General features: G+C 46.9%; 1 protein-coding gene across 7 annotated transcripts; it reads left to right on the forward strand.

Annotated features, from left to right (window-relative positions):
- The first annotated feature begins 724 nt into the window (after window positions 1-724).
- LOC115538464 (kynurenine--oxoglutarate transaminase 3) lies at window positions 725-10,248 on the forward strand. Of its 7 annotated transcripts, none has more exons than XM_030350034.1 (15): window positions 725-924; window positions 1,094-1,216; window positions 1,620-1,678; window positions 2,122-2,266; window positions 2,838-2,987; window positions 3,303-3,389; window positions 4,345-4,467; window positions 4,773-4,893; window positions 5,412-5,488; window positions 5,905-5,994; window positions 6,636-6,822; window positions 7,034-7,104; window positions 7,352-7,438; window positions 7,537-7,621; window positions 8,051-10,248. In XM_030350034.1, the coding sequence occupies exons 2-14, from the start codon at window positions 1,124-1,126 to the stop codon at window positions 7,588-7,590; spliced, it is 1,344 nt and encodes a 447-aa protein (XP_030205894.1). In that variant the 5' UTR covers window positions 725-924; window positions 1,094-1,123; the 3' UTR covers window positions 7,591-7,621; window positions 8,051-10,248. The 7 variants fall into 7 exon arrangements, with proteins under 7 accessions (XP_030205894.1, XP_030205893.1, XP_030205892.1 ...); XM_030350033.1 differs by having other exon boundaries at window positions 726-924; window positions 4,342-4,467; window positions 7,537-7,593; XM_030350032.1 differs by having other exon boundaries at window positions 729-915; window positions 1,123-1,216; window positions 4,342-4,467.
- The last annotated feature ends 3,358 nt before the right edge of the window (window positions 10,249-13,606 follow it).

Genomic DNA, 13,606 nt, shown 5'->3' on the forward strand with positions numbered 1-13,606 from the left:
ATACATATTTCATGCAGGCTAGGTATTTTCTAAAAGGAGATACTGAGATGTTTTTCTTCGTCAATATTGATCTATCTGCCCTCTGCGTCCTGATCCAGTGAGGGCCTTCTTGGTCGATTGATTTGCTATTGAAACATTCCTGAGATGGACTTCCTCCTTACGGAATGTAGGGGTCGCTGCTGTGGATGCTTTATGTTGCTGTCTCTGGTATAGACCTTTGAGAGAACCATCTTTGTAGAAAAAATATATATACATTTTGATTACGTTTATATTCAGAATATTTTTTTGATTACACTCTAATGCATACGAAACATTGCTGTAGGTAATTTACTTTTAATAATGTAGGCATTATTAATTCCCTAATTTATAGAATACATCTCCATACACTTCCGGGTCCCTCGACCAAACGGTCCAATCAGATTTTGCCTTTGCCCGGGAGGGTCGTTTCGTCATCCGCCTCTATAGTGTTATGCGCGCATTAATCTGTTGTATTTAACAGACTATGGCGCTTGAAACGTGGTCATTTGTTGCTCTTGCTTTTTGCACGGAGGTCTGTCACTGTTATTGTTATGATGAGGAGGATGATGACGCAGATGATGATGATGATGATGATGATGACGATGATAATGATGATGATGATGATGATGATGATGATGATGATGCGTTAATATTCCCTGAAGTTAATTTAAAAAGTGACAGATATACTTTATTTTGTATTTCTTGAAAATTCGTAATCGTAAATAAAAGTAAATGTATTCATTAATGTTAACTTTTGGCGTGGCTTGGTGTGGCGCGGGGCGTGGTTTGCGGATCGGGGGCGTTGTTAACGGAGCTGCTCCCTGAAGAGAATCTGTGAACTCTGGACGCCGATGTCCGAGCAAACTGCACATTCAACCACCAACCCGAGACGACCAGGTGAAGCTTGTGAGTTCACACTTATAATTTTGCCCGATACGTAATATGTCGTAACGTAGTTCTGAAAACGGAAGCTAGTTCATGGTTAACGGTGATATGTCCCGATATGGGTTGCACTTGAATGACCGGGTCTGCATGGAGACCCGGTCAGGGTTTGACATGCATGCCTGCTTTGTAGAAGTGACGGGCTGTTGTACGTGTGTCAAGGATGAGTATCGCCGGGCTGTCCCAACATCTCTACAGGGTCAGCCAGCGGGCTGTTTGGCTGCACGGCGCACGACGGGTCTCCACCACCACAACAGTAGGTCATTCATCTCCTCCATTCATGCATGTTCAAGTTGGGTGGATCCACTCCTATTATCCCACAGGTGGATTACAGTGAACGTATACTGGTGGATTCAAACCTAATCCACCTCAAACCGGTGAGCTGTATTCTATTGTGAACATGCATGTGTTATTACTGTAAGTGAAGGAGTATTACATCAACTTTTCACGGACCACACACATAATAATTAGGTATTTACAGAGTATCTGTGGATACCTATTGTTATTATATTTGTTTCGCTGGTTCAAGGTGGAAAAACGAATGCCATGAAGGTGAACTGGTTATTGTGGTTAATGTCCATCTCTTTCCAGTGTGAATCGCTAAACCAGCGATGTGTAGCTCATTACAGAGAGTCACATGACCTGCTCTCATGTTGCAGGGTATAATGTCCACCCATACAAATGCCAAGAGGATCGAAGGACTTGACCACAACATATGGTGAGTATTAAATACACGCCCACACATGTTGTCAAACCCTTCTGTATGAGTCGACTGTAAACAGACGGTTACCGACAACGTTCTTCAGTCTATGGCGGTACAGTAGGGATGTCTGTATCCTCATTTAGATTCAGGGCATTTAGCAGACGCTATTATCCAAAGGCACTCACAATAAGGACATTTGTCAGAAGAAAGAGAAACAACAATATATCTCTGTGGGTACAGTGAGGATGTTCATAGGACCAAGTGCCAGGCGCTAACCATCACTAGGTTAACCCATTCCAAGTACACAACAAAGATAGCGAGGATAAGATGCTACACAATGCCAAGTTACATGTTTTAGAACCAGGACGTAAAACATACAATAAGTGGGTACATTAATAGCCAGGTCAGGCTGCGCCCCCCGGAGACTGACCCCGCAACCCCCTGACTGTGTGTCTCAGGGTGGCCCTCACCGGCCTGGCCGCCGACCCCTCCGTGGTCAACCTGGGCCAGGGGTTCCCTGACCTCCCCCCCCCCTCCTACATCACGGCGGCGCTGGCCAAGGCAGTGTCGGTCGACCGCATGAACCAGTACACCCGCAGCTTCGTGAGTCCCCTGCGCCTGCGTCTCCCCCGGCAACAACACCAGAGAGCCAGCCTCATGTCACGCTGCAGGGCTACTTGACAACTGTTCTCCGAAGGCTCCGTGAATAGTATTCCCCACCATTCACGGAGCCCGAGGTGAATAATCGTTTGAGTATATACCACACGTGAACACTCCCAAAATAAACAAGATCACACTTTTGGCCGGGATTTATTTGTTTTTATTAGCAGTTTATTTGTTTTTATAAGAGTGACGAGACGATCGTCACAATATCCCGAGTTTGAGATCCCAATCACGGGATATTGCCCAATATTCCGAGATAGTGAACCAATCACATTGCGCCATCTTAGGAGATTCACGTGTGGCATATACTAATGCTCTTTATATGGTTACTGCTTATTATTCTCTCTCTCTCTCTCTCTCTCTTTCTCTCTCTCTCTCTCTCTCTCTCTCTCTCTCTCTCTCTCTCTCTCTCTCTCTCTCTCTCTCTCTCTCTCTCTCTCTCTCTCTCTCTCTCTCTCTCTCTCTCTCTCTCTCTCTCTCTCTCTCTCTCTCTCTCCCTCCCTCTCTCCAGGGTCACCCAGCGCTGGTCAACGCCCTGTCCCAGGTGTACGGGAAGGTGTGTGAGCGCCCCATCGACCCCCTGAAGGAGGTGCTGGTGACGGTGGGGGGCTACGGGTCTCTGTTCTGCACCATGCAGGCCCTGGTGGAGGAGGGTGACGAGGTACGACCCTCGGAGGGGGGGGGGGGGGGACGTACTGGGTGGGACGTACTGGGGGACAGTCTCCCCGGCTCCAGCGCTAGTTATTACTGTTGTGTATTGAGGGTTTTACTTGATTCTACTTTATTGTTTACTCACGGTTCATGGAGCAGCCAAAGTAAACCTTTCACTTCTAGTTGTACATGTATGACCTAGTGTGTGACCAAAAATAATCAAATGATTAAAGTGATTTCAACTCGAACTTGAACTTATTCAGCGGGCGGCCATCTTGGTGTCCGCGGGGTAGTTCCCGGGGTCTGACTGTAACCCGTCCTCCAGGTGATCATCATCGAGCCGTACTTCGACTGCTACATCCCCATGGTGAAGATGGCCGGGGCGACGCCCGTCCTCATATCGCTGAAGCTGGTGAGTCCCGCCCGGCGTCCTTTCCTCTGTGGCCCCGACACTGTGAGGGGGGGTGGGGGGGTGTGTCACTGGGGGGGAGCCGCATCACCTGACGTTACATTAAGACGTTCAGCATTACATGTAGGGCGTTCAGCACACGCTTTTATCCAAAGCAAAGTCCATTTGTCAAAAGAAGGTGAAACAACAAAGTATCGCTACCAGTACAGTCAGGGTGTTCATAGAACCAAGTGACGAGCGAGCGCTTACCATCACCAGGTTAACCCATTCCCCGTGCACAACAAAGATAGGTAGGAGAAGACGCTACACGACGCTGAAATTATCGTATGTTGTACGTGTCAGGACGTACAACATACACTAAGTGCGTAAGAGGGTTGTGGGGGGTTCAGCAGGCTCTTCCAGAGGCTCCCGAGTGTGGCTGAGGAGGACAGTCAGCGAACCGGGAGTAGATGCAACCAGCCTGTTAAGCCCTGTGAGAATGTACCCGGGATTAAGGGCTGCTCAAACACAATTGAATATAATTGAGTTAATGTGGTGTGTCAAGAAACAAGTTTTACAAGAAACTGCCTGACAGAGTGCAGACTAGCTGTAACAGTAGATGGATGGTCCGGCTCCACCTAGGGCGTTGGGGTTGTAGACCACTAGAGCCGAATCCAAAGGTCATGTTCCTCAGTGGTTCCAAGCCCGAGCATTGTGCATGCTTACACGTGCTCATGCTAGCCCGTGCTCATGCTAGCCCGTGCTCATGCTAGCCCGTGCTCATGCTAGCCCGTGCTCATGCTAGCCGGTGCTCATGCTAGCCCGTGCTCATGCTAACCCGAGCCTGGTCCTTTGTTGTGTAGCAGCTGCACCTAGACGATTCCCTTTTGTGTGAATGCGTTGTGTGTAACCGTGTCGACGTGCGTGACCGTGCGTCACAACGAGGGTTAATGATCTGCCGCGTGTGACGGTGTAGAAGTCGGAGAAGCAGAGCGGGCTCACGAGCGCGGACTGGGTCCTGGACCCGGAGGAGCTGGCCAGCAAGTTCACCTCCCGGACCAAGGCCATCATCATCAACACCCCCAACAACCCCACCGGGAAGGTGGGTCAGAGCCGGGCCGGGCCGACACCGGGGTCATGGTCGCACGACGGGGGGTCTGGTCTAATGGGGGGTCTGGTCTGAGGAGGGGGACCCCCCTTCAGACCAGACCCCCCATCAGACAAGACCCCGGGTCTTTTCTAATGGGTGGGTCTTGTCTAATGGGGGTCTTGTGTAAGGGAGGTCTTGTATAATGGGCGGTCTTGTATAATGTGGCTCTTGTATAATGGGGGTCTGTGAAGCCCCTTGAGACCCGGCCTGTGTTTAAGGGGCTAGCCCAGTAACGTGGGCCGGTCCTCCCTCTCCAGATCTTCACCAGAGACGAGCTGCAGATGATCTCTGACCTGTGCATCAAGCACGACGCACTGTGCTTCAGCGACGAGGTCTACGAGTGGCTCACCTACAAGGGCCACCAGCACATCAAGATCGGTAGGCCTGCTCCCAGAGAGCTCCTCTGTTGTCTACAACCTCCGGTCCACAGCGCTCTGAACCAGGGGAGGGAATCTCAGGGTACCCCACAATACGATATGATACATGGCCCGCGATATGATAGTATCTCAATACAGCGAGTCTGCAATAATCAATATATTGTTAGATAATCCTATAACGACGCATCACGATGTCTAACGATGATTACAAAACGACCATGAAAAGGTAAAGTGCTGGATCTGTTTAGAGCTCCTTATTTTATTATTCAAATCTCGATATTTGAGGCGTATTTCCTGTATAATTCATGAATAAAGTATAAAAATCCAAATTAAATGCTTAATCTGTGATAGTACAATATCGATATTTAATTATTATTAACCTTTATTTACCCAGGCAAGCAAGTTAAGAACAAAATTCTTATTTTCAAGTGCAGCCTGCGAGTGTATCGACTCTCATACCACACGAAGAAGGGCGACGACATAGCGCCACATAAACCACCGTCCCTCTGCTTTCCACAGCCACGCTGCCGGGGATGTGGGAGAGAACCATCACCATCGGCAGCGCCGGGAAGACCTTCAGCGTGACCGGTTGGAAGGTGAGCTGAGAGTCGGAGAGCAGGAAACAGGAGCCCCTGAACACAGGAACAGACCGTTCCGCTGTCACGCTACCGTTTGATAGGCTGCCAAGTGGGTGTCAACTAACCACTCAAGCTGTCAAACACAGCACAGATATATGAAGGCACACTCTCAACCGGTTTCTGTCAGTCTCTCTCAGCCTGCTGCCAAGCCGCTGTGCCGCGTGCTGATTGGCCAGCAGGTTATCTGGGAGAGAATAAGAATCACTATTGTGTTTTTTGTTTTTAAGGCAATCACAACAAGGGTTTTTGTCTATAGTTAGAATCCTAACGAGGATGAGGGTTAGTTGAGGGTGACGCTCCATCCTGTCCCAGGACAGGAGGTCCCAGGAGTTAGCGTACGGGATCTAAACCTAACCTCTCCTGGTGTTCCCCAGCTGGGCTGGTCCATCGGGCCGGAGCATCTGGTCAAACATCTGCAGACCGTGATGCAGAACACCATCTACACCTGCTCCACCCCTCTACAGGTGAGTCCTGACTCCACCCACCCGCGTGGGGTCATACCCTCCCACCCCCCCCCGCTATCCTCTACCCCCACATGTATCTACCCCCTCCATGTATCTACCCCTCCATGTATCTACCCCCTCCATGTATCTACCCCCTCCATGTATCTACCCCCTCCATGTATCTACCCCCTAACCCTCCATGTATCTACCCCTCCATGTATCTACCCCTCCATGTATCTACCCCCTCCATGTATCTACCCCTCCATGTATCTACCCCCTCCATGTATCTACCCCCTCCATGTATCTACCCCTCCATGTATCTACCCCTCCATGTATCTACCCCCTCCATGTATCTACCCCTCCATGTATCTACCCCTCCATGTATCTACCCCTCCATGTATCTACCCCCTACCCCTCCATGTATCTACCCCTCCATGTATCTACCCCCTAACCCTCCATGTATCTACCCCTCCATGTATCTACCCCTCCATGTATCTACCCCTCCATGTATCTACCCCCTCCATGTATCTACCCCCTAACCCTCCATGTATCTACCCCTCCATGTATCTACCCCCTAACCCTCCATGTATCTACCCCTCCATGTATCTACCCCCTAACCCTCCATGTATCTACCCCTCCATGTATCTACCCCCGGTCCTCAGGAGGCCGTGGCCCAGGGTCTCGTGCGGGACTACGAGCGTCTGGGTCAGCCCGACTGCTACTTCTCCTCGCTGGCGGCGGAACTGGAGGATAAGAGGGACCGCATGGCCGCCATCCTGCGGGAGGCGGGCATGAACCCCATCCTGCCTGAGGGGGGGTACTTCATCATCGTGGACGTCACGCCGCTCAGTGAGTCACCGCACCGGACATGGACCCTAACACTGAGCCCTGACCCCTAACACTGACCATTAACCCTTAACCCTGTCCCTTAGCATGCTATTTAAATGGGTCGAGCTAGTTTTGCTTTCATCATGGCTCTGATCAGAAGAGAAGCAAGTGAACACCACCTCTTGAGGTGTCAAAGGTTCTCCTCAGTAAGGCCCACCCTCCCTCTCTCCAGACGTGGATCTGTCCCACATGCCAGACGAGGCCTATGACCTCAAGTTCGTCAAGTGGATGATCAAAGAAAAGGTAACGTGTGTGTGTGTGTGTGTGTGTGTGTGTGTGTGTGTGTGTGTGTGTGTGTGTGTGTGTGTGTGTGTGTGTGTGTGTGTGTGTGTGTGTGTGTGTGTGTGTGTGTGTGTGTGTGTGTGTGTGTGTTATACATTGATAAACATGAAAGGGCGTGTTGATAACATCTCTGATGCAGTGTGTGTGTGTGGATGTTAAGAGCTTGGTTGCATTGCATGTGTGTAAACGGTATGTCCTCATGATGCAGAAACTGGCCGCCATTCCTGTGACGGCGTTCTGTGGAGAAGCGTCCAGGAGCCGCTTTGAGAAGTACATCCGTCTGTGTTTCATCAAGGTGAGGAGCGCCACTATGCCCCTCACTCTGCTCCTCAAATCAAACCTCCAGGTCAGGGCCTGATTTAACAAGGTTGGCCTTCTTCTGATCCTCCACAGCGAGACGAGACGCTGGACGCAGCAGAAGACATCATCAGGAACTGGAAGAACTAGGAGGTGAAACATCTCATCGCTAACTCAGGAGGTGAAACATCTACCTCGAAGGGCCGAAGCCAGGGTTTAGGATTTAGTGAAGTCCAGAATTTGTTCTTTCAATGGAGCTTATTTACTGCATTTCTGGGTGGGCGAAATTCATAGCAAAATGACTCCTAAAAACACAACCCATGCTATACACTAACTACACACAAACTCATTCATAATTAAATAGATACAGAGGGACTTGTTAAAACTGCACCATTTAGTGTGTGTGTGTGTGTGTGTGTGTGTGTGTGTGTGTGTGTGTGTGTGTGTGTGTGTGTGTGTGTGTGTGTGTGTGTGTGTGTGTGTGTGTGTGTGTGTGTGTGTGTGTGTGGTTTACGTTTTCAACTCCTGATAAACAGTTAAATAGCACCGATAGATAATATAAATATTTTTAAAATAATTGAAATCTTTAAACATCCTGTTTTTTATTAAGGAAATGAAGGCACAGAGATCCTAACCTTGGTGACCTCATAGCTACGGCCATGCTTACTCGGGAGGTGAATCAACTACCAGCAGAACTAGAATGTGAAAATAGTTTATATTTATTTTGTCATTCGACAAATGCAATGAATCGAAGAGAAGAAGGATTTGATGGAAGAGGGCCCTGTGATCTTCTAAAGTAAACCCTCTAAAGGATATTCTGGGTCCAAACACCACTGTTCTGCTACATCACACATCGATCTCGACTGCTCTGAAATTTAGAATTAAAGTGTGCCTTTCTGTACAAACATTATTGTCATGTGATCTCTCATGGTCTCCTCATCATAGGCTGTTATAAAAATGATTCGTTTCGACAAATTTGACATTTCCTTGCGAAGTAGTATCATTACTGGTGTGTAGCGCCCTCTGCTGGGCAGACTGGTTCTGCTCAGCGACTCGGACACCAGTCGCACCACAAGTTAGCTGTATGTGTAAAATAAAGTTATCAAAGGTTGTTTCTTCTGAAGACCTGTGTTAGCCTCTACTTGGTCGAGAGACATTTCAGTGGTTTCCAACAACAACCCGGCGACGTCACCGATCAATCGATATGTCATGGGGAGTATCGATGTCTTCTCTTTCCGAGCACACGTCAACGTTTGTTCAAATTAGTTAATTGGACTAAAGTTCGTAATACATCCGAAACGTTCACTGAACCCTTGCTAGTGGCTGAACGCCTCTCAGGACAGTATCAGTGACTTTGAAAATTACTGTCAAAGACCCATAGAACAAAATAAACGATGTTAATATATGTCTGGATGAGCAGAAGGCTCATATACTGGCTCCAGTCAAACACAATATATAATGTAAACTGGCTCTAGTCCAACCAAATGTATTGTAGCACCAGGGCTATGTTCATTGTATTGTTTATACCACTGCTATTGGTTGCTGATGAGTTCCCATCATGCTTTGCTTTGTGAGGAGTTGGTGAGGACGGTTATGGTGCGTTCCAGAGCCCATCCAAAGCAATGGGATGTGGGACTTATCCTACCTGAACTGCACTAGCTCCTACTTGGTGAAGTGGCGGTAGGTCGATCACCCCCCAGTTCGCTAGTAGGAGGTTGGATGTTCCACTTCGACAGGCATTCCAGTGCCCTTTTCTTAGTTGGAGGTAGTCCCACGTCCCACTGGTTTGTATGGGCTCTGGAACGCACCAAAAGTCAATGTTCTTGGTTAAGTTAGGTCTTGGGCAATGATACAATAAAGTCAACGAAAGAATATCACGCCTCTGCTTTTGACTTCCGCCACAGTATAATATGTACTGGCTCGAGTCCAACATAATATATATAATATAGATTGGAACCAGACCTGCTATACCATAGTATATATAATATATTTAACATTTTCTATTTTGGCCCTAAAGTATGACTGTCCCGTGGGTAAATCTCATGTGTTGTTGTTAGCTACACTGACTGACTCGTACGCCACGGTTTCACTCTTACAAATCATTATCCCAAGATGAAATATTATAGACATGCATAGATTCACCTTAATCCTTTGAGCCAGGTGTGGGCAACCTTATTGTTTCAGGATTCAAAGAATCGGATGAATTATTGATTCCATTCGACTGAACTATGGTCCAACACTTCCAATCCACCTCTGTAGAGTCTGGAAGACCAACTGTGACTGAGGTTATATAAATACAACTGACTTGACCTGTGGGTTAACCTTTACGAAGAGCCTTGTTAATTAGCTTGTGACATAGTCACTGTGTGAGCAGATTTTCCATGAAATATTAATGTATAATCTGAAAAATACCTTTTAAGAAAAGTGAATGATTTGGGCAATCGCTTTTCTTAATTGGATAAACTAAATAAATATGATCTAAGTGGGGATAGTAGGGCTATTTGTAATCATGTGTTAGACCCTCGTCATTCAGTTGAAGTACCACTAGGGGGAGACAGAGTACAGGACTTGACATGTTTTTCTGTAAACCGGGGAAGAAAAACATTTGCATTGATATTAAACTGATATGACATTGATATGAAACTAGCCTCAGATTAAATTTTCAAGTAACAAATTTAAGTGATTAAAACGGAATTGTCTTCACATTATTGTCTATTCGTCTAAATTGTGGCTGGATGTTATTGGGAACCTTGTATGGCCATGGCCCTAGCTTTTCTGTGCTGTCAATAAAATACCTTGTTAATATAGCATGTTTCTGAGAAATATTCACTTTAAATACTTTGGAAGTTGCCAGTACTGCTATGATCGAAGATAGTTCACAAAGTTTTAATCCTATAATTTACATTATATTGAGTAATTTCGCAAACAGCTTACAAGTATAGTAAAAGGCATTAAACAAGGCTTCAAGTCATCCCTGTAATAAGGTGTGTGTGTGTGTGTGTGTGTGTGTGTGTGTGTGTGTGTGTGTGTGTGTGTGTGTGTGTGTGTGTGTGTGTGTGTGTGTGTGTGTGTGTGTGTGTGTGTGTGTGCCGTGTTAACCTTCGCTAGTTGAATAATGTCCTGAGCGGGTTTGTGAATACTCATCAGGCAACAAAAGGTTGCGAGAGAGTGAAACACAATCAGTGTTTCCTCCAACCATCCACCTGGTTGTAATAAACATGTGGAGTTGGCCGAGCTGTCGGCACTGAGCCCTCTGGTTACTATGCATGTGAGCTAGTGTCGGCCCGCTGTCGCTGGTTCAGACACTGTGGCTGTTCAGCCATGAATAGAGTCAACCAGCGCCTATCATGACCTTTAGGAGACACACATGGGCTCAGTTCATAAACATGAGCACCGGATCGCTATCGTGTGTGTGTGTGTGTGTGTTCCTATTGTGAATACTTTCTATAAAGTAAATCTCCCTTATCCATCCATCTAGAAAATAGATGGTAAAAAATATATATATAGAAAATGACGACGTTTAGATGAAAATAGATGTTAACATTAGAGATAGTGGAAAAAATTAGATGTGTAGGAAAGGAGTTGATTAATCAAGCTATTTGCCCAACACGGTTAAAGACAATAAGTTAAGCGGTGAGATAAGGTAATATCAGGTGTAAGGTGTCGTGTTCGTCTGATTAAATGGCGCTCTACGACCCATCAGCCCGCTGGTTTAAATCATGTTGCTGGGAACAACAGAGCGATCCGTCCTCGATGGGATCGCACCGCGGCCGCGCCCGGCCCCAGCAGCTCAGATTAGCCGTCTGATGAATGGTATTATCCTCATAATGATTCATCTCAATCACCGTCTCACGCCACAATGGCTGGTTAGAGCCCCAACGAGCTCGTTATTATTACCCATAAACCCCAGCGCACGTTGGGGCCTCTCCCATGTGACCTCTGCATGTCAGTGTGGCCCGAGCGCTGAGATACCGCCCGGGCAGCGTGCGCTCTGATTGGCTGGCTGGGGCAGCGGGGAGGAGCGGGGAACAGCAGTTGCTCTTCGGGGGAGCGCGCGTGCGACGGCCTCGGAGTTTGATGTGCTCCGGGTGGAACGCCGTGGTGCTGATGTCGGGAGGTGGATGTAGTATTAGTGATGTCCGAACAAGCTAAAGGCTAAGCTAGTGTTGTTTACATGACGGCTAGCCTTGTTACAGAGGAATAACTTTATTCCAGTTATTTAGAGGAGTTGGAGATTATTGTCTTTAGCTTCTAGCTAACAAGGCAACCAACAAAAGTAACAGATTTTTGAAGTTGTGGATTCATTGAGTCGCTGTCATTTTGTGCGTTTTGGTCCGTTTATAAACCTGCTCATTAAAGGATATTAGGATTTGAAAAATGACACCGTGTGAGTTTTAAGCCGAGAGCGGACAACAAATGATGTCCTCGCTCACCCCGGCCATATGGCGAGTGCTACACACACACACACACACACACACACACACACACACACACACACACACACACACACACACACACACACACACACACACACACAGGGAGAGAGAGAGAGAGAGCGAGCGCGCACGCGCTGGACACATAATTAATTGGTGGCTTCTGCCATTTATTTCCCGGACTAGATTTAGTCCTAATTGGGAGGTGGTGGTGGTGGTGGTGGAGGTTGTGGAGGCATGTCTGTGGGAATGTGAGGATGCTGATGGAGCAGACAGCACCACAAGCCCATCTGGCTGCAATACTGTACCCATACCCCTAGCGGTACTTTGGAGTACTGCAGGCGGTACTCTGAAAATGTAAAAAAAAGAAAGAAAAATATTCAAATATTTTTGAATATTTGAATGAGCAAGTTGAAATTCTTAAAGCTAGACTCACATACATTATTTATGTTCATTTCATTAGTTTTTCTCTCGAAAACATTTGTGTCTGGAAGGGGGTTCTCAGCTGAAAAAATATCTTGGAGGGGGTACACTAGTAGAAAAAGTTTAAGAACCACCACCGTAAACAAACCGTTGTAAGATGTTCAAACACCGTATCTTCTGTTTCTCTTTCGTAGCGTCTATGGTTTTGATATTGTTTTGTACGTTGTATCGGTCACAGTGGATTTAATCAGATGTCGTTACATCCTCTGCTGAGCTAAATTGATGTTTTAGCCGTTTGTCGTTTACAGACACGAGTCCACGTCGTCCAGCCCAGCGTGTTTCACTGGTGTTCACTTAAAGTGCGTGTTTAATTACCAGAGGCTTGTGTTGTTTGCACACACATCTCTCCCCAACTCCACCAGCACACCTAATCAAATCCAGGAAAACAATTCAATCATGTTAATTGATTTTTAAATGGGATGGGAATCCTGCCGAGGAGAACATTAATCTAGCGTGACTCCGGAGAAGGTCGTAACGCCGCTACCTGGAATTCTAAAGACGGCTTTCAGGATGCTTAAAATACTAAATAACAGTTTACTTTAATACAATTATGTTTACGTGATGTCCTCATGTTGTCAGGAGTCTGAATCACTACAATAAAACCAGCAGTACGATATCATGTAACCAAACGACATTCAGTGTTTAGCCTCTTAAGCTCCAGCCTATTTTTAATTGTCTATTTTTTTCTCATTAATGTGCTTGGTGTTTGAGTTGTGTTTGGAGTGTGTAAAAATGACTTATATGTACTTGTAGCGGAGTTTCTCATGTTTAATTTGATATGACTATTTCTACATATAAGGCCGATGTTGTACGCCTTTGGCTGCGAGAGCGATCACGGCCTTCCCAAATCTGGGGAACCTCGAGATTAATGGGTTCGAAAAACCCAAATACTTTTATTTTGTAATTTCTCCCACTGTCCAGCTCATCAACTTCCTCAAAAGAACACTTAAATTCAGTCTTAACATCCTGTTTATTCAAGTGCAGTTGATTAAATCTTAAGTGAACACTCAGGTTGGCTCTGACCTCCTTAAGTTAACTCTTAATCATCTTTCTTAAAGGACACTTCGGATGTGTTCCAGTCATGTAAGACGATTCTTTGTCTCATGTGTCAGCTCTGCGGCTAACGCTAAGCTCTGCGGCTAACGCTAAGCTCTGCGGCTAACGGTAGCCCAGCCGTAGCGCGGCGGCGCTGGGGTTAATGAGGGCCAGACGCCCCTGGTCCCGTCCGCTCTGCTCCAGTCCCCCAGGCC

The sequence above is a fragment of the Gadus morhua genome, unplaced genomic scaffold, assembly GCF_902167405.1.
Source record: "Gadus morhua unplaced genomic scaffold, gadMor3.0, whole genome shotgun sequence".
Lineage (NCBI taxonomy): Eukaryota > Metazoa > Chordata > Actinopteri > Gadiformes > Gadidae > Gadus > Gadus morhua.

What these genes read in the sequence shown, in the direction of transcription:
- LOC115538464 (XM_030350033.1), top strand. Translation starts at nt 1,124, where the DNA reads ATGAGTATCGCCGGGCTGTCCCAACATCTCTACAGGGTCAGCCAGCGG. An exon ending in TCCTCATATCGCTGAAGCTG is followed by an intron (nt 3,390 to 4,341) that starts GTGAGTCCCGCC and finishes GTGACGGTGTAG; the next exon opens with AAGTCGGAGAAGCAGAGCGG. An exon ending in TCAGCGTGACCGGTTGGAAG is followed by an intron (nt 5,489 to 5,904) that starts GTGAGCTGAGAG and finishes GGTGTTCCCCAG; the next exon opens with CTGGGCTGGTCCATCGGGCC.